Source organism: Triturus cristatus, chromosome 8 (assembly GCF_964204655.1).
Source record: "Triturus cristatus chromosome 8, aTriCri1.1, whole genome shotgun sequence".
Lineage (NCBI taxonomy): Eukaryota > Metazoa > Chordata > Amphibia > Caudata > Salamandridae > Triturus > Triturus cristatus.
This window is the reverse complement of record NC_140591.1, coordinates 459977271-460002550: the sequence shown is the minus strand read 5'-3', so window position 1 is coordinate 460002550 and position 25280 is coordinate 459977271. Positions and strand designations below refer to the sequence as shown.

The following is a 25280-nucleotide window of genomic DNA, read 5'->3' as shown; positions in this document are numbered from 1 at the left end:
TTCTTCTCTAGTGATTTTCTCACTCCTAGTTCTGGCATTGTTAAGGGTTTGTGTGTCATATCCCCTACTTTGCAGTCTGTTGAAGAGATCATTGGTGGATTTGTTTAGACTCTCTTCTGTGCTGCAGTTACGCTTCATTCTTAAGCATTCTGCATAGGGGATGCCTTTTTTGACACTGTCATAATGGAAACTATTAGCATGCAGAATCGCGTTGCCTGATGTAGGTTTCCTATATGTTCTTGTTTGAATCTTGCCTTGGTTAACATACAATTCTATGTCCAAGAATTGTATAAGTTCCTTACTTGTATGGCTTGTAAACGAGAGATTGAGAGTGTTATTGTTTAAGTCTTGTGCAAACTTAACTGCACTTTCCTGTGTACCTTGCCATATAACAAAAATGTCATCTATGTACCTAGCATAGATGACAACATTTTCTTCCATTTCAAGGCTGTGTGTTGACATGAGTACTTGCTCCTCCCACCAGCCCATATGCAAATTCGCATAGCTGGGGGCGAAGCAAGTACCCATGGCTGTGCCCTGTAATTGTCTGTAAGACAATTTGTCAAATACAAAGACATTGTTCTCCAGGCACCACTCGGCCATTTGTAGCAGCATGGACGTGTGTTTGTGTAAGTGTATGGGTCTTTTGTTTAGGTAGTACTCAAGTGCATGTAAACCATCCCTATGTCTAATGCTTGTAAATAACGAGCATACATCCATAGTCATGAATACATAATTTTCCTGCCATTTTACATCGTACATTTTGGACAAGAAATCGCCTGTGTCTTTGGTGTAGGAGGGTAAGTCACATACAAAAGGCTGGAGAAAAAAGTCAATGAAACGAGAGGTGTTTTCAAACAATCCGCCAATGGCAGATATAATAGGTCTGCCTGGTGGGTCGGTAGCGTTCTTGTGTATTTTGGGTATTAAATACAATTGTGGTGTGGTTGGGTAGTCGTTCTTTAGAAAATAAAATTCCAGTTTGGTGAGGAGACCTTGACTTCTCCATTCATACAGGGCTCTGTGGTATCTTTCTTGTATACCTACGATGATAGTTGGTGTAATACGGCTGTAGCACTCTCTATCACTCAGTTGTTTCTGAGCCTCCATATTGTATTTGGTTAGTGACCAAAGGACCACATTACCGCCCTTGTCCGACCATCGCACCACAATGTCTTCTCTTTCTTTGATCTTGTTCATGACAGTGTTATATTCCCTTCTGCTTGCATTGTAGGTTCGGTTAAATTCTTGGCTACTTTTGAGCGCTAAGGACTTGAGGTCTTTGACAACATTATCTACAAAGATGTCAAGGCCATCTCTCGGCATTATGGGAGTAAACACTGATTTGGGTCTGAAAGGAGTTGGTTCATAAGGAAAAGTGTCAATGATGTTCTCGGTTAGATTAATCGTAGCTGATGTTGGAACGCTTTGCTCCTCATTTTGCAATTGCATCATATCCTGTAGGAGTCCTATGTCGGCCACTGTGAGGCCACTATTCGTTTCTCCACCATAACTTTCGTTGGTATCATTTTTGGAGATAGAGAAAAAGTGTTTTTTTAGTTTGAGTTTTCTGACAAAATGAAAAAGGTCGATCCGGGTCTGAGGATAGTCAAAATTGGTTTTATCACAAAAAGATAGTCCTAATGCAAGGATGTTTTGTTCTTGATCTGTAAGTTCCATATTTGTAAGGTTAATTACTGTGTTGGCATTTTCTTTAATAGTGCTTATCTGCGCTTGTTTCTTCTGTATTGTTGTTTGTTTGTACTTTGTGTTTTTCCGGCCCCATCTTCTGTTTTTTCGCCGCCTTTTTCTCGTTGTTCCATGTTTATATTGCTGTTTTCTTGGCGTGGGGGACGCGGGCGTAGATTCATTGTTCTCTCTATGCGTAAAAAACCCAATTCCTGAATTACAGTTGGGGTCATTCGTGGTTGTGATATGTTGGTGATGGATTCTGTTTCAGATTCCAATTCAGAACTGAGTTCTGATGCACTTGGTTCTGTCGTTTTCGTTTGTGACTCTGCTGCAGTAGACAGTTGTTGTCTGCGTATATTGTCGAATTTTTTGGAAAAAGTATATATTCTTCCTTGCATGTAATCATTTCTATCTCTTTGAAATTTTAAAGCTTTTCTGGCTTTAATTGATTCTTCATGTTTAATCAGTCTTGCCTTCATTTCATCTAACCTTTTCTGTATATCATCCTGGTTTTCACTTTTCTCTAGTTCTTTCAATAGTGTTTCAATCCGGATCAACATTGTGTTGCGGTCGCTTTCAGCATATTTAATCAATATTTGGAGCATTCTCCGTGAAGATTCCGCACTATTGTCTGCCCAGTCCTTCAACATTTCCGGGTTCGGATTTTCATATGTAGGGGCGACAAGGATCCGGAGGCCTCTTGGGATTCTACCCACATCAAGATATCTTTGTAGGGATTTGCATTCCCACCATTTTGCTATTTCACTTTTTCTGAGTCTCTCCAGTTCTTGTAGCATTCTAGCGCTGTTGCTGACTGTCTTTTGTACCGTGTGCCCAGCTGCACCTGTTGTCGGCCCTGTGCCGGTTTCACCGTCATTGAAAATATCTAATGCCGCCTGCTCACGCTCTCTGACCCATTCCTCGGCCATTGTTGGAAAAAACACTATTATCTCTTTGCTGCTCACTGCCCGTCTGAGAATGCACGGGACTACCTCTCCCAGCAGCCACCTCTGTAACCGCCGGCACTCACACAGCCGCACCAAGGAGCTTACCCGATACTCTGATCGCCCTCCGGCCACCTCGAGGATCAGCCACTCTCCCTCTACGCGGGGTGTATGGTGTCGAAATTGCGGTGTCGTTCAGGTTTTCTCCGCTGCAAGGGGGCTCTGTATTTATCCTCTTGAAAGGGATACCATCGAAGTCCGTATATCCAGAGCTCCAGAACGAGGAGGGTCGGTGTCAAGATCCCGGCGAATCTCTTCATATGATACCAGCCTGACAGCGTCCAGACAAACAGGCACCGACTCCGTGAGTAATTTCAGCAAAGGAAAGGTTTTATTCCAACGTAAAGGCACAGACGCGTTTCGGCGGACACAGCCGCCTTGTTCACTGCATCCAGTTCTAAAGTTATTTGACATGATTAAATAGTCATAAGGTTGCACTTTTTCTAAATGATTGTCATGGTAACCAACATCAGAAGAAAGAATAGACATAGTGAAAAGCCTGTTGAGCTTGGTTGTTATAGCAACCAAACAAAACAAACGACTTGCATTTGTTATCTATGCAACATTCAAATAGATAACATAAAAGGGATAATACAGTACGATAAAACTGAAAGTAAAAAGCTATACTAGGGTTAAATTGTCACCCAATAGTAGCAAAAGAAAAAGAGAAGTAAGAAAAAGATTAGAGCATAAATTAATCATATGTTTCACCCTCGGGTTTTTAACATTGTGTTGGTTACCTAAATACATGTCAAATGTGAAAGAGCCCAAAGTAAGGGATTATAAGTACAATACTAGAATTAGTGTGCAGTGGAGAGGTGTGGCTCACTAGTTAGAGGCGGCAGACCCGTAAGCAGAGAATCGGCCAGGGACCAGGGTTCAATTCCCGACGCGGCAGGGTTGTGGACCAGGGTCAAAACAGACTCGATAATTCTCGCCTCGGTACCTACTCTAACCAGGAACACACTCGGCAACTCTGGGCATTAAGCTTGCCTCATCTCTACAACGGCCCCCCACAGACGCCGGGGATGCCTGGTTTCACCTTGGAGATACCCAGAAAGGGACCATCTCACAGGGATAGCCAGGACGGGTTCCCCAGCGGTCTACAGCGCCGGGACACCCCGTTGCTGGGGTAGCTGTGCGCTTTACAAGTCTACAACATCTACATCTATATACATATGAGTTTTATGGTCGAATACCATAAGACGCTCAGAGAAATGAATGTGTATGAGCAAGTGTAATAGTGTATATATATTTATTCTTCTAATTCCCAAAGAGACGAGTCGCAGACCACTTCAAGGGCAGTGAGATGTATTGGCAACTTCATCCCAACATGTTTCGGCCAAAGGCCTTTCTCTCGGGTCACTGTGACTCATCTCCTTGGGAATTCAAAGGATTATTGTTTGATTATTAAAGGCTGCCTGACCCTGCAGAATACAGCTGTAAGAGGAAGGAGTCTATGGGAGACATATGTATGCCATATATATTATATGTCCATAATTTAAATTTTATGATTGTTAAATATTACAAATATTCTTTTAAATATATTTTGCACATTGTCCTAGTTTTTTCTTGTTTAATATTTTTTCCCCATTTGTATTCTAATGTGTCAGCAGGCTTATTAGTTAGGTTAGAATGCATTTGATAAAATAGATATATTGTTTTTGCTGGTTGTGATTGGGAAATAAAGTAAGGGCCTGATTTTGCATTTGGCGCTGGAGTAGCGTCTGTCCGAATTGTGGAGAACATTACCTCTGCTGTCTCAAAAGTACTCTGCCTGCTTACTTCATAGATGACTTTCGACCCTGTGGTCATTGCTGTAAATTGAAGAGAACCACTGTCACAGAGGTTCCTTTCAATGTACTTCAAATGTGGTTAATGGCTGCCATCGGTTTTGACTGCTGTCCCTCAAAGTTACGACATTCTTTTTTAAATTTTTTAGAACCAATCTTCCAAATCAGGAGTAACTAATGACCCCTTCACCCTATAAGTTGCCTCCCAGGGTGTAGGGATTAATATTGTTTTATTTCTGTCCCTCACCACCGTGTTTTTCCTGGTGGTGATGGACAGGGAAAAAAAACGTATTGCATCGTCCACCCTAAGTAGGGTGGACAGTGTAATTTCCTTTAACAGCCCCTACTCTGTGGGGCCATCAGTGGAAGTATTCTGTCAACAGAGGCTCCATCTACACAATACTTATGGTCCGCATATCTCTAAATGAAGAGGGTGGACCAAGGGTTTGATGGGAAGGGTACACGCCATAATTGCGACAGAGTATCATGTCTGCCAAACTCTAAATCAGGCCCAAAGTTACATGAGTGAGGTAGCCCGTAATGTCTAGGAGTTTGTATTTATTTCTAATCTAGGTGTAGATATATGTGTTTTGAAGTATGTTTTGCAGGTGTTTAGTGTGTTTGTATGTAGACATTGTTTGTATTGTGGGTGGGCATGTCTATCTTTTTTAACAGGTAACCTGTGGTCGCGGACAGGCGATTTTAAATTCCAGATTGAATTTTTATATTTCAAGGAAAATTAAGGTATTTTTATGTCCAACATTTTTAAAAATGTCGTATTTTTACAATTTTCTTGGAGCACCTATTGCCTTTTATATAGCTTTCAGGTTTTCAACTAAGTTAAGTGATGTGATATAGAGTTTTTGGTTAGAATATTTGTTTTAAAGAATTTTCGTATTTTTTTCAGGCTGTTTTATAAGAGGATCGTTTTTGTGGTTTTATGTTTTCAGTAAAAAAAGTAGGTTTCTTGTACAAGAACGTCACCAACTTAATTGTAAGCTATATTTTGTACTTTACTTTGACATTTTGGTTGGGATACATGTATAGTTTATATATAATTCATTTATTTACATATTTATATTTTTAATTACATTATGAGTATGCCAGTTTGTTAAATCAGAAGTGTGTTTTTCATAAATAAAGACTTTTTATTGGATGTTTTATTAGTATTTGATATTACTTATGGCTACAATTTGTTAGGTGTAATTTTTGCATTAGTTTCTACTGTATTTTGTTTTGTTTAATAATTATCAAAATATTAATTTCTTTTATGTCACTCAGTTTTTCTGTTTCAGGTTTGACTTAAGATTCAGAATAATTATAAATATTGTAGTCGATTTCCTTTCATGCCGACTTTAAGGTCGTTGATTATTTCACATTTGGATTTTATTTTATAAACCTTCTGGCTTGTATTAGGAATATTATAATTAAAAGATAATTTCTTTCGGTGTTTAGGGTCATTTTCCTATTTACTTTTATCAGTGTTTTTTGTTGACGGTTTTCATGTGTTATAGGATTTTAAGAAGGTTTATATTAAATTAATCAATACTTTGCAACAATATTATTGCATCACAATATTTTTTGAATGAAATCAAATAAATATAGGTACTTATAAAGCGCACGGCTACTCCACAGAGTGTCCCGGCGCTGAAAGGACCACCGAAGACAGGCACCAGAGCCCGAAGCCGGACAGAGAAGTGAAAAACTATTGCTGGAAAAGCCAGGCTTTTAGCAGTCTCCTGAAAGTAAGCAGATCCTGGACCTGCGTAAGGAGTATTTGACTCGATATGTCATCATGCAGCCCAACTGCTTTCAGCCGTACTTTGGTTTGAGGGGGAGAATATTCCTTGCAGCAATGCAGGGTTCAGAGCAGAGGTCACTCCTCAACTAATGAGGCTCTCATTAAGAAAGACTAAATTAATGCTGATTCTATTTCAATTCAATCAGATGCCAAAAATATTTACTTACATTTATTTAAAATGTTTAGAAAACACCACCTCTGTCAGTTCAGAGAGCTAGAAATTTAAAAAAACAACTTCATGTTTCTGCATCACGTTATTCACCATTGGCAATCTATGAGCCCTACTTTTGTATACTCAAATCTTTTCATTGGACATCTGTGCATGGCATGCATTGAGACATAAGTAGGAGTATAGGAAGAGAAGAAACAAGTCGAGGTTCAGTTGGGCTATTTTTAAAAGGCTGGTAAGGCTGAGGTGAAATTAGCCAGTAGCCTCACAGATTAATTTCCTGTCATTCAAATTAGCTCACAGCTGTCAGCATACATAGATAAGGAATCTCCGTGTATAGTTGCCGTGTAAATTTTCAAACAAAATCTTACATTAAGAGCCTTACTGATGAAGTGATCTGTTTATCACAATAGCTTGCAAATAAATAATTTTGTTAGCCTAACTAAGGTATTAATTTGTTCTGCTTTTTTTCCTCGAAAGAATGATATTTATATTTCACTTGGCTACACAGTATATTGAGCCTGAACTTTATATATACATGCACGCAGACAGAAGTATTTTCATGCATATACTTTAAATTTATGTACATATTTAAATACATATTTATAGAAATGTATATTATCACATATACATAGTTTGACAAAATGCCATGTGGAAATGTCTGTATATCAGGGGGTATATGGGTTATTAGGGAACAGAGTCACAGCAGAGTTCATTTTGCCTCCTCTATTAATAAGGCATTAATTCAGATATAAAAATAGTTCGAAAGGAGATTTAAAGCAAAACAAGAAATAAATCTTAGGAAAATCTGACACACAGTTTTGACCAGAGTGCCCTATTACTATGTCATTAGAACGTATGCCTGTGATGCCTTGTGGGGTCTGAATGTCGTACAACATTTGTACACTATGCACCATAATACTTGTAAGATGCATAACTGATAGCTAAGTTGTATGGTTCTGTAATGTAATCATAGGGTTCTGGTGACCAATAAACCACATGGATGAAGGGCAGGTAGGGGTAAAGGCTACCTCAGCCTGGAGGTGGCATTACACGACTAAAATACACACTGTCATATTTTTTATACTGTGTGTTTTGTAATTTTGTTTTTTTAGATTTACTTTACGATTCAAAGCCATATTGTTCAGAAATAACAACTTGTCAGTGAATCATGACTTGTAAAACAAAACTATGACCCCCCCCCCCTTCGTGTGAATAAGTACTTTCAGAACTTATAAGCTGATGTTGTGTAAAATATGGTTGAATTTCTAAAATATACCTAAAGCTGATATTTGAGTAATAAATCATGTGGTGCTGGGAGGACATATTACTAATATTATTAACTTGATGCTAAGCGCATTGAAGCTATGGTTGTTATGTATTACCCATGTGGAAGCAGAAGCATTTCATACTGACAAATCCTTTTTTACTATACTTGTGTCAAGAACTGAGGTGATCAATGCTCCTATCTGGCATTTTGTGTCCACTATTTAAACATCGTCTAATGTGGGCACTATTACAACACTACTAATATTAGTAGCTCAGACTGATTTTCATTGAATGTAAGTAACTTTTCATATAGAAAAATATGGAATCCCATGTCCTGGATAATTCAGGCATGAAACAAGAGCCAGCCTCCTCAAACTAACCCACATGTCTAAGATGTCACCCAACCAACACACCCCAAAGACCAATTCTTTGAAATCATTTTCTCAACATCACCAACCACCTAATGCTAAATCCTATACACCTGGACTGGGCCTACCACGTCACCATCACCATTACCCGGCTCAGAGTTGAACCAACTCATCAAGGTCAACCCAGAAGAGAACAATAAACCTTCAGAACCCTTAAAAATGTCCCTGTTGACAACTTAAAACTGATATGATTCTCTTGCATTGCCACATAATACTCTTCTTATAGGAACCTCAATACAATTTTGGAAAATCACCCACATCCCATCTAAAGCAGGCAAGTGGAAGCAGAACCCTTCAGCTCCCTGGTACTGCAAAATGTCCACTGACAACAAAAGCTCCATCAGTAGAAAGGAAAAAACAGAACACATATCAACCTTATGCTACTATAAACCCTCCACACCACAGCAAGCTGACATCTCATCTTATCAGTCAAAGCCAAGTTCTATTTCAGCAACATCAATGAAGCTGCTGGCAGAAGCAGAACCCTCTTCAAGACAATCAAGCACTGCATCAATCCTCTGCCCAAACCCTCCAGTGTCACCTTTCACAGACAACTGCAATGCTATCAGCCTCTTCTTCAGTGAATAAAGACAAAAGATCTGGCAGAACATCCACAACATCAAGTCTACTTTTCTCTGATATCCACACATTTGTGCTGCATCCAACAATGGTCATCCTTGAAATACTTGCCTAGCCATCAGGACCACCCGAATCATACTCCACCCAACATCAAAATAAAAGAACGTTAATTTCCTCGTTCAGAACTCAGTGTCTCCTCTAATTACTTATTGGCAATAGGCCCTAGAGCACTGTACAGGGGCAAAGTCTGTGCTATACAAATACCTCATATATACATACATAAACAGTGAACCATCTAATATGCACATAAGTGTGTGTAAAGATATATATATATATATATATATATATATATATATATATATATATATATATATATATATATATACATATACATTAAGTCCTCCTCCGATCGCCACCGAGTTTGGAAAACAAGCACTCCAGTGTCAAAGATAACTCCAATACAGTTACAGATGATTCATTAGTTTATTCATAAAAACACGCCAAATCCAATTGGATTGCATGTTTGTATAAATAAAGTAATGACTAATCTGTAATTGGATTGGAGTTATCTTTGACCCTGGAGTGCATGTTTTCTAAACGCGGCGGCGGTCAGAGTATTGTGTACGTATTGGCACTCACCCTAACGCGCACCACCATAGTCAGGGTCCCCGCAAGAAGGACTTGTGAAGATATATATATATATATATATATATATATATATATATATATATATATATATATATATATGGCCACCTCGCGCTGCTGCTGCACTTGGTGTAATGGATTGAATGTTGCAATAAGACTTGTTTCAGGAAACTGCTTTGGACATACCGTGTTCTGTTCTCAGCACCGAACGAAGATGATGTTGGAAGTTTGGGAGTAATTAAAACGGAATGAGAATGATTAAATAAATATAAATATATATATGTGTATACATATATATATATATATATATATATATCCCAGCTGCTGATGGTGTACTCCAACGTAAACCAACACCCCAGTGGTGCTATCAGTAAATTTTTCATTAAAGAAGGGGAGGCACCATTCTTAGTACATTTTTCATATTGTATCTTAATCAATAATTCCTCTGCACCATCCATTTACATACTTCAGATTACCAGTCAACACGTGTTTTCCGACATCGTTCCCCCATTAACAATCATGAAGTTTGGAAGACAATGCATGTAATCACATTGAGCAACCATTTAACCCTCGGTAAGCGATGAGGTTGTGTGACAAATGTTCGGTAGTCATCTAAAATGAAAGGTTACAGAAAATGTTAAGAAGCCTTATTGATCAAGCTATCACATTAAGAACATTTTTCAACTTAGACTTGAGCCCCTTGACTAGATGTGCTTAAATATATATTATTTTCCTATAAAACAAGAATGATATTATAAAACAAAAATGTTATTTAAATATAGAATAGGTACAAACATAGATCAGATTAAGTATTTAAACATTATGAACTGCCCTTATATGAAAGCATGATAACCTCAAAAGTGCATTCAGAAATATGCTGGTGCAGTCTTAAATTTGGGTTACAAAATCATGTTGCATACTGGCAGTGGTCTCTGTGTAGGCGCCAGTGTCCTCTCTGGTGACGGTGAAGGTCCTTTCTCCGGTGGTAGTTGACCGCAGCAGCTTGTAGGCAGCAGTTCTGTATTTTTTTGAGATGAGATTGTAAAGGATTGGATTGATGCAAGCACTTAGATAGAAGAGGGCGGTTGCGACAATATTAAAGTACTGAGCAATGTACATCATTCTCCAATCGTTTGTGTTGCTGAACAGGATCCTGCCAATATGGAACGGTAACCAGCAAATGACAAAAGATAGGACAACCACAGCTGAAAGAGAAAAAGGGTTATGATCAGCTCTCTCATGGTACTTGCACAATTTGCAATAAAAAGGTAGATTGGGTATAGCATGTTAGCCTGCTTTACGTAATGCTCTCTCAGAAACAAAATATACAGCATCTGGAGACATTTTGAAAAAGAAAACGCTAATTCCCAATAGAAAGTCTAATGTGATGCACAGGTGATAGGGTTGAGTTGTTTATGGTCCATATTGATAATAATGGGTCCCTAGATCTGCACTGCCCCACCTTAATGCATGATCCATCACTGAGGATCAGGGTCATCTCACAGTAAAGAGTGGTCCTACTAAAGCAGACTGTAAAGATTTCAAAATGTGGGAACAGAGGAGATGGTGGCCTAGCCTCACTGCTCCAGACCTGCCAGCTTAAATAAATATTTCACCGTGTGAGGAGGGGGCGAGGCCACATGCCGAGAACTGCTTCTCTAAGAGGCACTTCAGTCCCCTCCCCTCTCATAAAAAAAAAAAAATGCTGCCGATCTCCGGAGGTATTTTATGGATGTCGGCTGTTCAAATCCTCCAAAAAAGTCTGGAAACCCACTATTGTGTATTGGTTTCCAGCTGTTTTCCCTCCCACTGAGTGATATTGACTCCTCACTGGGTGACTGTGCAAAGGGAGCCAATATAGTATGACACAGCGGCAGTGGGTGAGTCTGCAGTTCTTCTGGTCATACTCCATTTATATTTATAAATTCACACCGTCTATCCAAGCAAAGTGAAAATGAGAAAATATTGATCTTAAATAAGAGCTTTGCACTTTACAGTAGATGATGTATGGCATGTCTACTTGTCCTTTACAGGACAGAAGAGGCTCTGGGCCATAGACACTGGTCTCTGGAGGTGAGAAGGAAGCCTTTGGCTATGTTTTTTTGGGTATTGCCGAGGATGTATGGTCCCTTAAAGGATGCGCCCTGTAATGACTATGTATTAGACATAAAGAAGTACTCAGAACAAGTAGAATATGCAATGAACTTTTTTTCTTGTGTCCATTTAAAGCAGGAACCTCCAAAAGTACCAAAATCTTCAATGGCAGCTTAATTTGTGTCTTTCTATACTGCATTGTACTATTGCATATAAACATTCTATAGTACATAGGGGGTATTTTAAAGGTTCCTAAGATGAGATAGGAACTTGCCATATACCCCTTTTAAATTTACAAGATACATAACAATCATATTTCTTCGGCCTCACCCCTCTTCTTTATTAGCCCTTCTCAATCATTCTCTTCTCCTCTTCCCCTTACATTTTGAGGCTACTATTACCATTCTCCCCCCCTTTCTCTATTTCAGTACTCCCACTGTTACTCTGCCCACCACAACTCTTTGAAGATTCAGTACTTACCACCCATTGTACTCACCACTTTCAATATCTTGCTTAGCTGGATGGGAACAGAGTATTCATTCTTCAGTTTCACCACCATACTGGAGAACTTTCTTTGAACTCGGTCACTGGCATCTACCTTTGTAACGTTTGCAGCCCTTCTAATATCTACTCTATTTTTGACCTCTTGCTATAGCAGCTTACGTTCTCTGTCTCAGACCTCATTGTTACCAATACTTTAACACAAACATTGCCTGACTATCTGAGTAGATTGGGTTTTATGTCTAAAACTATGAGTTTTTGCACTGACCCGCCCAAATATCACCCATATAATGCATCCTTGTGGCAGAGTGGTGCAAAGAAGTCCAAAATGCAATTTGCAGCAAGACAATTGTACCTTTACAGCACAATGTACCTTTGCCCCAGCGACTAAGTCTTTGTAAATATGCCCCTTAGAGTGGGCTTTGATTCTGCCCCTTTCTTATAATTGGATGGGTTCTTGTCCATTTCAAATCCCAGTTTGTTAATTGGCTGAGTGTATCCTTCTATTACTGACCCATGTTTCTCAGCATTTTACTCTTAGCACACAATGGGAGGGTGTTGGTTGCTCAATCCCACCCCTACCTGTGTGTTTTCTATCTGCTCTCTACCACTTTTTAGGTTACGCTGTGCTTGTGAAATCTATTATATTTAATATGAATCTTAAAAGGAGCTTACATCCCTTCCTTACTTTTCATTGGTTAGTGTGCTTACCACTTACTTTTCATTTGTTTCTATTAGTTGTAGCATGCCATTTCCTGTTGTTCTTCGTGTGTTCGTCTTATCAGTACCACACGGCCCAAGTACTCCTTTTCATCCATGTCAAACTTCTTTCTGAGCAAGCGTGTCAGCACCCCTCCTTGTCCCCTCCTCCCCCACCTCTTCCCAAATCACAGCAGTTTGTGGTCCCATTCTGGCCCGGTTTGTACACCCCCTCCTATGAGTGACTTGATTCGCTGGAGAATCCGCTGCTCCACAGAACAATGTAGACCATGCATGTGCTGTGCGTGTGCATCCCGCATGCCCTCTGTTTATGAGTGGGCCTGGGAGAGGAGGCATGCGTTGTAAGCTGCCTGCACACGCCACCGCCGTGCTTGTGCCATAGCTGGGCGAAGACACTGTCAGAGCAGAGGCTCCAGAGTCCAAGCAGCATGCCCATCTCGCGGCGGCAGCAGCACCCCCTTGCGCTCTCCTCCATGGTCAGCACACAGCCCCCGCAGCAGCCCTGCTGCAGCCCATTTCAAGATGGCCACCATGTTGTACACTTCTGAAATGTTAGGTGTGTGTAGTTCTTCACATGGATCTCATGGCAGATCTCAGCTGGAAGGGTTTGGAGGTCAGGGCCAGGACCAAGCGCTCAGGTTCGACCTCCCTTCATTCCCTCCTGCTCTCACGTGAACAGCTTGCTCATGTTAGCAAGAGTTTTATTGTGCCACCTTCTCACCAAAACATTGGATTTTCTCCCCCACTTTCCATCAGAAGCACCCGTGCAGCTCCACTGTACACTCTGCCCCTCCCCTGTGTCCACCACTTTTAGAAATAAGCTGTGCCTCCCCCCTTGGATGTGTGGTGTTGTAACCTTTATCTGAATGAAAGTTTTTGCCTTCCAGAAGCAGCTTTACACTCCCAGCATGCCCTTTCTGCAATCCCCTGGCCGCGCCACTCCCCCTATGGACTGCGGTACAACTGCCCTTTTCTACGTGTCAGCCCACCTATTCACTAGGGAAAGAAGTGTTTCTTCCCAGGCACCATCTGTATCCCACTCCAAACCTCCGCAGTTTGATTGCCTACCGAAGTGACACTTCACCCCACATGCCCCGTCCTCCTTCCGGTTTGTGTGACACAGGAGCAGTTCTTGGCTATTTATATCACCGTTGGCTGAAGCTTTACACTCTTATTAAATACCCTGGCAGTCAGTTTTAACAAATAATTCAAAGACAGCAGCAGCTGCACTACAATATTACTCTAACATTGTAACTTTTTTTTTGAGTGTGTACAATGTTTGACAACAAAAGGTATACACCCTCATTTATATGCGCACCCATTGACTAAACCAGTTGTGCTCTCTGCAATCTTTGTGCATGCTGTACTTAATTTTTGTTGTCTCAACTCATCCACTTAATCCATTTAATTATGAAATTCGGTTTGCAGATTGCCGCTGCTGTATATTTTGTAGCTCACTCTGACATGTATATTTTAAAGGAGAGAACGTTATTTTTTTGCATTGTCTCTTCTTTCAGGAACCTTACTACTGTTTCTTTGTCTCGGTGGGCTGTGCTTGTTTAACAAACTGAACGTATTGGGTTGCTGCAGGCCTTACCCTAGGGAAGAACAAGCAGAAAGACTCCTCTGTTTTCTTTCCATGTTGAATGAATGCTCATATCATTGATGGCCCTTCACTAAAACTTAATGGCAACATAAACATGACAATGTAACTATTCACAAATTCCTATCACCTTAATGAATTGCCAGTTAAAGCAATCACTAACTATGGAAAACATATGAAAGTCAGTGAACATGGTTTTCCCAGAACCCACTAGTATGGGCTGAATTGTCTTAAATAGCCACTCACTTTCACAGTGTGTGGACTATGCTTTAAGTAAATAGATTATACTGGGCTTAGCTCTCTCTGACACTGAATGCCCCATGGTGTCTGCTTTGCAAGTTTCCCACAGAGAAATACTTGGTCTGTTTTTTCCATTTTTAAGTTTTGCGTGCATAGCGCTTGCACTGTGCATTTTGAGTTTCATCTGCACAGCGCTTGCGCTGTGCTTGTTATGTTACACCTGCACTGTGCTTATACTGTGCTTGTGAAATCTATTCTATTTAATATAAATCTTAAGAGGAGCTTAAATAACTTATATTGCACAACTGCTCACCAAGCTACAACTTTAAAAAAACCTGCTTATATATTAATCATACAGGCGAAACCTATCGTATTTACCAATGCTTGTTTCTGCTGTTTCCTGCTGCTCCCTTCTACCCTTCCGAGTTCCCCACTGTATCTACTCAGTGTCTCCTCCTGCTGCTGTCTCTTCCCAGACCCGGCACCTACTCTCCTCTTTTGCCTCTCTCGCCATGCCTCTCTCGCCATTCCATGGCACCTTACACTCCGGTGTCTCTGCTCTGGTCTGTCCCCCACTCAATGCTCCCTTCTCATGGCTTGTTACTGGTCTATCAAATCCATATTGCTTTTTTCCTAGAAATTGACATCCTTTCTAAGTCCATGCAGTCGGTTTTATGAATAGCAACAACTCAACTCAGAAAACATGCGGCATTGACTTTAGAAAACAATCATTGGCAAAGTCAATTGGTCGGGATTAGGGTTGAAAGTGTCACTTCATTTACTGGTGTATGTGTGGTTATGTAAATGGGGTTGTGCATGAATTTAAAAATGACCTGTATGGGTGAATGAATATATGCATGACACAGAGATGATGGGATGCATGATAAATGAATACGGGCCTGAGCGCACCATTCAATTAAGGAGTTTGTCACACACCAAAACTATGGGCTTTGTCAAGGTCTGCTTCTTCCTGTAGCCGACTCAAAGATGCTTGTAAAAAATGATGCTAAAAAATATGATGGTAGCAGCCTGGTATGCAAACAACATATAAATGCCTTTGATTGGTTTCCTAAAGTAAAATGAAACCTTGAATACAGCTAAGAAATCAACGTGCTAAATTACACACAGACTAGTAGGTTTAGTACATAAATGGCTAGAAATGAGTTACTAAATGCATTTAATAGTTAGTAGTTAATGGATGAGTAGGTGCATGGATAGATAGCTGGATGGTAATGTAAACGAGCTGTTCCTGAGTCCACAAAATGAAGATTCTACATGGTTCAAAAACATGAGCTGTTTTTAAGTCCTTTCAAAGGAGTTTCAACTCCATCATAGCCGATTCCATCGCTACCTCCAGCTCCGCCATGCACTGATCCCATACTTTGCGGCCCTGACTGAGCTGACTGAGCTCCCGGAATTTAACCCACTGGAGGGTAAGCTCATTATGGGTGACCTGGGAGATCACAAGATAGCTAAGATATATCAGACCCATATCGCCAATCATCCCGGTACATTCCTTGCACTCAGGAGGGTGTGGGAGGCTGATGTTGGGGTACTGGAGAATGAGGATTGGGCTGAGCTTTTGGGGCGCCTTGGTAGGCTTCCACTGCAGCCAGACTTCAGCTCATCCAGCTCAAATACCTTCATCGGGTGTTCTTCACACGCCATTGTCTAAGGCGGATAGGGGTGATTGCATCCCCGACCTGTCTCAGTTGTAGGGAAGCGGATGGCACATACAGTGTGGGGCTGCTCGGCCCTGGACAGGTTCTGGCACATGGTGACTTCCTTGCTACGCGGGGAATTGTCATAGTCCATTGCAAGGGACCCAAAACTTTATACTCCTACATATCAATAGCAATTTGGGGGACAATAGATACAAGCTATCACTAATGTTTCTGGGGCTGACTCTGGTGAAGGGGAATATAGCGAGAGCATGGAAGGCCAATCAATGAAGTGATGAAGTTCGACTGTTCATTAGGTTATCGAACTAGTGCTCGGAGTACTAACCTGTTATGTATTTTATTATGGTAATGTGGAAGGGGTTGGGGTTGGGTTATGAAAGCAGGCATTTGCTTTTGTTTCTGCTTGTGTTGATTTACTAAGATGGAAAGATATTTTCCACAGAATATATCCATTTACTAAAAATTTGCCAACATAAGAAAAGCTGCAACATATCAATGAATGGCTCTGATAGAGTCATTATAGTCATCATTGTCATGCACCTACACACAAGTATATCGTTTGCAGTGTTTATGATCATAACATGTATTCAGTGGATTCATTTACTCATTCATTGTAGTGCAATATTATAATATGATCATGTATGTATCGTCATTCCTGCACATATACAGAGAGCAGGACAGTTTATAATTATATACTATAATTGATCGTTTATTTATTTTAGCAGTTTTGTATAGCGCGAACAAGACCCTTGCAGGTATCAGAGCGCTTTACAGTACAGAGAATCAACAACAAAAAAACAAAAACATATAGGTATCGTGAAGTAGGTGAATAAAGTAAAGATGAGCATACACGAATAGCATGTATTTACATGGGAATATCAGAGAGTCAAGTGAATTTGGATAGAAGAGTAGATTTCCCTTCTTTTTTGAAAAACGCTGCGGATGGATTAAGTCTCGTTTCATGTGGCAAGGCATTCCAAATCCTGGGAGCCATTCCTGAGAAGGAGCAGTAGTAAGTTTTCTTCTTGGAGAACCGTTGTGGTTTAAGTAGAAGATTGCTGGAGCTCCTAGTGGATCTGTTACCACCCGAAAGTACCAATTTCTCCGCTAGGTATCTCGGTGTTTTGTGATGCAAGGCCTTATGCGTCATACAAGCGATTTTCAGTTGAATTCTGGCCTCAAAAGGAAGCCAGTTGAGGGCACGAAGGTCAGGGGAGATGTGGCTGTTTCTTTTGGAGCCTGTGATGAGCCTAGCAGCTGTATTGATTGTGGCTCTTAAAGGAGCGGTCGTTGATCTGGGTAGGCCGCAGAGAGCAATGCTTCCGTAATCCACTTTGGGAATTACTAGAGATTGAACAGCCTGTTTAAAGTCGCTGGCCGGTATGAAGGGTTTCAGTTTTCTCAAGGTGTTAATCTGGAAATTAGCTCCTTTGGTTGCAGCGCTGATGTGCTTCTGCATATTTAATTTATTGTCCAAGGTTATTCCCAGTGATTTAGCGGAGTCAATGATGATAGGTTGACCATCGAATGCTGTAATGTGCTTCATCCATTCAAGGATGGTGGCTGTTTGGTTGGGAGGGGCGATTAGTAGAAATTCAGTTTTTAGACTGTTTAGTTTTAGATGATGTTCTGCCAGCCAGATCTGTGTTTTAAGGAGTGTTGAATTAAGGGACTTGATGTCATCAAGTGAGTGGACCTTAATGTAGAGTTGAGTGTCGTCGGCATACATGTGATATTGGATGTTAGATGAATTGAGTAGCTCAGTGAGAGGTTCCATAAACATATTGAAGAGTGTCGGGGAGAGGGATGAACCCTGGGGTACTCCCAGAGTGACCGGGGAGGGGTTGGAAAGCGATTGGTTAATCTTGAATCTTTGTGTTCTGTTTTGGAGGAAGGACGTGAACCAGTTTAACACAGTACCAGAGAGTCCCATCCTGTGTTTCAGCAGGTCTAGAAGATTGTCATGTTTGACTGTGTCGAAGGCTGAGGATAAGTCAAGCAGGATTAACAGGCATCCCTTGTTTTGATCCAAGATTTGCAGCGCGTCATCAATTATGTGGGTCATGGCTGATTCCGTGCTGTGCCCCGATCGAAAGCCTGATTGGAATTGATCTAGCAAGTTGAAGTGGTCTATGTGATTACTAAGCTGCACTTGAACACATTTTTCTAGCAGTTTGGCGAGGGTCGAGATGTTGGAAATTGGGCGATAGTTATTCAGGTCAGATGGGTCCGCCGAAGGTTTTTTTAGGATGGGGGATATCTGACCAACCTTGAGGATGTCTGGGATGGTTCCTTGTGAAAGAGAAGTGTTTATAATCCTGGTCCATAGGGGCAATAGCAATGGAGTGAAGGTTTTTAAATGGGTTGCTGGGAGAGGGTCTGTGAAGTGATTGGAAGGATTCAGTGCTGTGATCATTTTTAAAATAGTTTCTTCATTGTAGCAGCTGAAGTCGGTCCAGGAGGCATTGTTCTTGAGTGCGGGCTTTGGAGGGGATATTATCGAGATGCTAGGTGTGGACGGAGCACCACTCCTTTGTGGGCCAGTGTGTGATAATAGATCATTAAGTAGGACTGTCTTTAAGTTTTCAGTCTTAGTTGAGAAAAATGATGCAAGATCCTCACAATGTTGTTTAAGTTGCCCGATTTTCTAGGCCCAAGACTGTACTTGTTTTTGCACCTCCTTGGCTTCTCGAGAAATAAATAATGAAACCAAGAATCGAATTCTATATTGTGTGATGCGCAGGGACAGAGACCCCAGACTTCTGCTAGCTTTCGGAGAGGAAGGAGCATCTTAGAACTCGCTCCTAGCCTTCAGCACCTTAACCCATTTGACGTGAGTACTTCTCAGAAAGTCAACACGTGCTGACACCTTTGGGAATAGATGGAAGGGTATTAGGTAGCATCTCCTCTTAGTACAGTGTAGGGACAGATTTGTTTTTATTCCTAATGCAAAAAGACCTCGACTCGGTTTCCATTTTGAGCTGTATCCTAATCCTCGAATTTACCATTGTATTCTTGTTATGCCGAATTACTTATATTCGTAGAATTGGCTCTGTATTGATTTTCTTATATCTAAATATGCTATTCTTACGATGTGTATACATCTTATTATTTTTGGCCTCATAATAAATTGACAAACCTAAAGTCGGAGTCTGTGGTACTTTCAGGTATAATATTGTCATCGTGTTATGAAATGTTTTTCCCCTCCACCACTATTTAGTAGGTAAATAAAAGATCCTGAGCGCTAATAGTAAGGAGAAAGACAGGGGTGCAATTTAGTGTAATCAGCTCAAAAGCATTTTGAGAACCAGGCTGCCCATAACCGGTTCCAGAAACTATTAGCAGGTTCAAGCTCTTCCTTCATCATCTAGGAGAATCATGGAAGCTGCAGGGTGTGTTGGGGGGGGGGTCCACTCTATGGAGACGCTCGCAGAGCACTTGCCTGGAGACCTTTCACCTTGTAGAAAAGTAAAAAGAAGATGCCATTTTTGATGATTCAGGATCCTGATATTGAGAGCAATCCCAGAGCTAAACAACATACATAATCCGGGTTAAATACTGGGGAGGAGGGTGAGGGGGGGCCTTATTTACCAGCCCCTTGCGCCGCCGGCATCGGAAGGGGCTTGCAAATAAGCCCCTGGGTTCAGCTAAACAGAACGATTAAATGACAGGCTGGCAAAGCCAGTACTGTCGGCTCGGGCAGTACTTGTTTGTATATTAGTTTGTAGATAATCTATGTATTTGCCGCACTGGGCACATAATACGCCATTTGCTGCATATTTAGCAGATTTTAACCAAAAACATTTTCTTTCATGCTTCAGTTGTTTAAAGGTTGATAAAAACCAGCCATGTGATGCTACACTGTGTCAGTCTCCTGGAAAGGTTAACTTTTCATTTCAAATTTCTGTATTCAGGTGGTAAAATTGTAGAAATTAAGTGAAGTGTTTGCTGAAACAATATTAATGTGTTCAAATAATTAAAATGCAAAACTATACTGTCACAGACAATTGTATATTAAGGGCCAGATGTAGGTGGCTAAATACCGGTCGGTAACGCAGAAATTCGGTACATTTCAGCGTTACCGACCGGTATTTAGCCATTCCTAATGTAGGTAAGGAATCGGTAAATAAGGAATCGGTAAATACCGATTCCTTATTGCTCTTGCATTTAAGGAATCGGTAATACAGATTCCTTAAATGCAATGTAGGAAGCACATTAAAAAGAGTGCTTTTGAGCCTTAAGAAATTGGTAATTACCACCAACTTCAAGTTGGTGGTAATTACCGATTTCCTTTAAAAAATCACTTTTTTGTTTTTTGTTAAGTGCCATGTGGCACACATTCATGCCCTTAGGGCATGTATGTGCGCGACATGTGCACACACGTACATTTCAGGGGTGCAACAGGGTGTCCTTTTGACACCCTGGCACCCTTGAAAGTGCTCCCGCTATTAGCGATTCGGTAATACCGAATCGCTAATAGTGAATGTCTTCACATTCATTCCTATGGGCCTCCAAGCCCATAGAAATGAATGGGTAGGTATTCCTTATTACCGAATCTCAATTACCGATTCGGTAATAAGGAATATTAAGGATTCTGTATTTTTTACCGAATCTTTACCTACATAGGAAATACCGATTTCTTAATAGCGAATCGGTAAAATTCGCTGTTAAGAAATCGGTATTTCAGATTACCTACATCTGGCCCTAAATTGCATAATTTGTCTTTTCCTGCCACATTATTTCCTCAAACCTGCCAGATAATTTGATTCTCATTGCCACATAATTGTCTGGCCTGACTATAATCCACACCCACTCAGTCATGAACATTCCTACAACGAACATTAAGGTGAGGGACGGGGGCGTGGTCTGGACGCCGATCGGGATGTCGGCGTGAGCCTGCAGCTCCGAGCCTAACCCCGTCGATAATCCTGATTCCCTGCCGTAGGGTGCTGCCAGAAGGGCGGACTGGCGGTGCGGAGCGCCGGGGCTGCGGTGGCTGACGGCGGCACGACCGCGAAGAACCGGGAGCAGTGCCAGAGCCCGGAACGGGAGCTGCGGTGCAAAGAGCCTCACAGGCAAGATGGCGGCGGACCCGTCCGAGGAGCCCTGAAGACGGAGGACGAAGGATCGCAGCCGGAGTGTGAGGGGGTCCACCTCTGCCACGCTGGATGAGGACAGCTCTCCGGGGCCCCTGGGATCGTGCACTGGGGATCGGGGCCCGTCCAGCCGTGCGTGGCAAGAAATACGGAACCTCCCCTCCCCCCACGAGGAGGGTGGCGTCCTCCAGGGATAGAGCTACGCCGGGCTGGGAGCCGGGACGGCGGCGGTTGCTGGAACGAGGACAACATCGCGCAAGAGAGGCCACGCCTGGAGGCGCATAGCGACGACAGGCAGGTTGGGGCAATTCGGGACCACGCGACCGCCATCGGGGCCAACTGACGGTCCCTGCCGGCGACTCCGGGGTGGCGCGGAGCATAGCGCTGAGACGTGGCTGATCGGAGGGGCACTGGAAGTGAATGGACTGTGAAGCGCTGCACATAAACGCAACGAGCGCCCCCCCCCCCGGAACACAGTACAGACCCCTTTGGGTGGACATCCCTGGGATGGCGTCGGCGGGGGCATCATAATATGGAGACCCAGAACGGCGGACGACACGGCGTGGAGCGGAGGGCGGTCCTGACCTGCGAGCCCATCAGCAGTGCCTGGAGGGTGCGAGTGCTGCTGGAGACTGGTAGAGGAGGTGTCGACCAGTGAGCGGCCCGCGGGCTGACCGAGGAAGGTACACGGGCGGCGTTTGAGGGGGCCCTCGTGGACGGCGACCGTGCAGCGCGGCTGGCTTTGGCGCGGTTGAGAGGGAGACCCTCTGGCTTGAAGGGTTTGAATTGGGACACCGCTTCATCCTTCAGCGGAGACCCTGCCCGGGGGCTCGAATTGGGCAGATGGCGACTGGGGGTTCTGCGCAGCAGCTGCCGGCTGAGCACGGCCAGGGATCGGGGCCGACCACGGATGGTGGACTCCAGGCAGACTCTGAGGGCTCAGCACAGGAACGGCGACTGAACAAACGGCTGGATGACATACTGGAAGCGATCACGGCGACCAAGGAGGCCCTACACCAAGATATAGCGCAGGTTGCCACTGGGTTGGGTCTCTTGCGGGCGGACCATGCCAAACTATCGGATCGAGTTAAAGACAATGAGTTGCAGTTACAGGAGCTCAAGCCCACGGTGGCGGCCACAGACCACAAAATCGCTGATATTTTGGGCCGGCTGGCGACGCTGGAGAGACGGGCGGAGGATGCCGAAGGGCGCAATCGAAGGAATAACGTAAGGGTAGTGGGCCTGCCGGAAAACGCCGAGGGGGATGATGCGGTGGCCTACATGGAGAACTGGTTTAAAACGGTGGTGGCCCCGGAGGGTCTCTCCCCCTTTTTCTCTCTGGAGCGAGCGCACAGGGTTCCGGCCCGTTCGCCTTTGCCGGGCCGCCCGCCCAGGCCGATGCTGATCAAACTTTTACATTATAGGGACAGAGATTTGCTGATCCAGAGGGCGCGTTCGGGAGGCCCATTCCAGGTGGCGAATAGCCCAGTTACGATATTTCCCGACTACACGCAGGAGGTCCAGAAAAACAGGGCTTCTTTTCTGGCGGTGAAAAAAGAACTGAGGGCAGAGGGCTTACAATATTCTTTGCTGTTCCCGGCAAAACTGAGAGTGATTGTGGACGAGGCGACTCACTTCTTTCAGACTCCTGACGAGGCGTGGTCATGGCTTGAGCTATATCGTGCTGGTACAGATCGCATGGGGACGGGTGCGAAGGCGAGGCGCCAGCCGGTGCGGAAATCTCAACGCATCCGCAAACGTGATAGCCTCAGGAGAAGGGTGCGGGATGAGCAGATGGCAGAAGACAGGCGACGAGCGCTGGCAGCGACGGTGATCATAACGGGCTCCCAGCAAGAAAAGACATCGGGAGGCTCGGACTCTGGTGAAGAGAGCGGGCGGTCCGGTGGCGGGGGCTCGGAGGCGGAGAGCTCGGGGAGGCCAGCGGTCACTCCACAGACGGCGGATGGTCTCTTTAACGCCTAACACTGGGAACTGGGGGTTCTGCCCGCGGCTCCGAGCCCAGCGGGGCGCCCTGGTGCTCTGCGGCTTGGCAGGTACTGTGTTGAAAGACTGAAGGGGTCGTGGGCTGGGGGCGGGGGCTGGGGCTGCACCGGGTCGGCTCAGGAACACCCCCTTGTTGCCCTTAAGGCTTACTGTGGTGACGATCACAGAGTAGGGACTGTTTGGAGGGTTGCAGGTTTGGATGGGGGCTGATATAGTGTTATTGGGTCCTGTTCTGGGGAGAGGGGTGGGGGGAGTTTGTTGGGGTGTTCTGGTTAACGGGCGATACTGCAGGGCTGGGGGCGATCACTGGTACTGGTTCGAAGGTTGGGCACTGGTTGCAATGGGGACGTTACCTGATTTGAAATGCCTCACGTGGAATGTCCGTGGGCTCCGGACCATGACGAGGAGGTATAAGGTGCACGCCCAGTTAGTGAGGCGAGGTATCCACATTGCTTTCCTGCAAGAGACTCATTTAACCAAGAAGGAATGTACCGCACTGCAGAGGAGGTGGCGTGGCCAGGTGTTTGGCACCACGTACTCGGCATTTGCCAGAGGGGTGTTGGTGTGGGTGAGAGCGGGGATTCCATTTCAGGCTACTAATCAGTTGGTGGACCCTGAGGGTAGGTTTGTGGTGGTGGAGGGGCGGTTGTATGGCCAGGATGTAGTATTGTGTAGTCTCTATGCTCCTAATGTGGATCAGGCGCGCTTTTTTGCTGGCCTGACGGGATCGCTGGCACATTTCCTGGCGGGCCCCATTCTAATGGGAGGGGACTTCAACTCGATAACGGATGTCGCACTGGATAGGTCGCATCCACCCTTGGCCGACTCACCGGTGCGCCGGCTGGCGGCCCACAGGGCGGACTGGCAGGAGAGGTGGGGCCTGGTTGATGTGTGGCGGGAGCAACACCCTGATGATAGGGATTACTCTTTCTTCTCTGCTCTACATGCCTTGCATGTTGGGATAGACTCTATTCTGTGTAGTGGCGCTCTGGCCACCAAAATGACCCACACGGAGTATTTAACTAGAACGATCTCCGATCATAATCCGCTGTTGCAGAGGCCGAGGTCGGCAGTTCCGACGTGGAGGCTGCGACCTGAGGCGTTAGAAGATCCGGTGTTTAGTGCTGCAGTCCAGCAGGGCATTGAACTCTACTTTAGGGAGAATGAGGGCTCAACTGCCACGAGGGCGATGGAATGGGATGCAATGAAGGTGGTGACCAGAGGTGTTTGTATGGGCCGGTTCTCGAATGCGCGGACGACAGTCCTGGCTGACCTGGCGAAGGCGGAGGGGGTGCTGCGGGACTTGGAGCGGGACAGGCCTGAGCGACCGGAATTACAAGATAGGCTGCTTGAGGCGAAGGAGGTGGTTGCGACCGCAACGGAACGGCTGAGGTGCTTTGACTATAAGCTGTATGCGACCAGAGTGCATGCGGAGAGAGATAAGGTGGGAACACTTCTAGCCCGGCTTGCTAACCCGGAGCCTAGGGGTTGTCCGGTCATGAGTATTAGAGCGGAGACAGGGGAGGTGGTATACACACAAACGGCGGTACTAGAGCGCTTCCGGTCGTACTACACGGGCCTGTATAAGAGCCAGCTGGGGGCGGGGGGCCGCCCAATGGCTGACTACCTGGAGACTGTTCAGCTCCCTAGGCTGGAGGCCGAGACCGCGAAAGATTTGGGCGGCCCCATCACGCTCCTGGAAATCCGGGTGGCTATTAAGCAAATGGCTCGAAACAAAACACCGGGGATAGATGGCCTGCCGATCGAATTTTATGCGCAATATGTGGACGTTTTGGCGCCCAGGCTCCTACTGGTCTATGCCGAGGCTCTGACGCTCGGACGCCTGCCCCAATCGATGAGAGAAGCACTAGTGGTCCCGCTACTGAAGCCGGGCAGAGACGCTTCTGATGTGACCTCGTATAGACCATTGTCTATGCTGACGGTCGACTATAAAATATTG

At 44.0% G+C, this 25280-nt stretch overlaps 1 protein-coding gene across 1 annotated transcript in view; it reads right to left on the bottom strand.

Moving 5' to 3' along the window:
- Window positions 1-10246: 10246 nt before the first annotated feature.
- Window positions 10247-25280, bottom strand: part of MLNR (motilin receptor) — an 80589-nt gene continuing 65555 nt past the window's right edge. Inside the window, exon 2 of the mRNA XM_085620423.1 lies at window positions 10247-10585. Coding sequence (XP_085476549.1) covers window positions 10269-10585 — 317 coding nt within the window. The 3' untranslated portion in view covers window positions 10247-10268. The remainder of the gene's footprint in view (window positions 10586-25280) is intronic.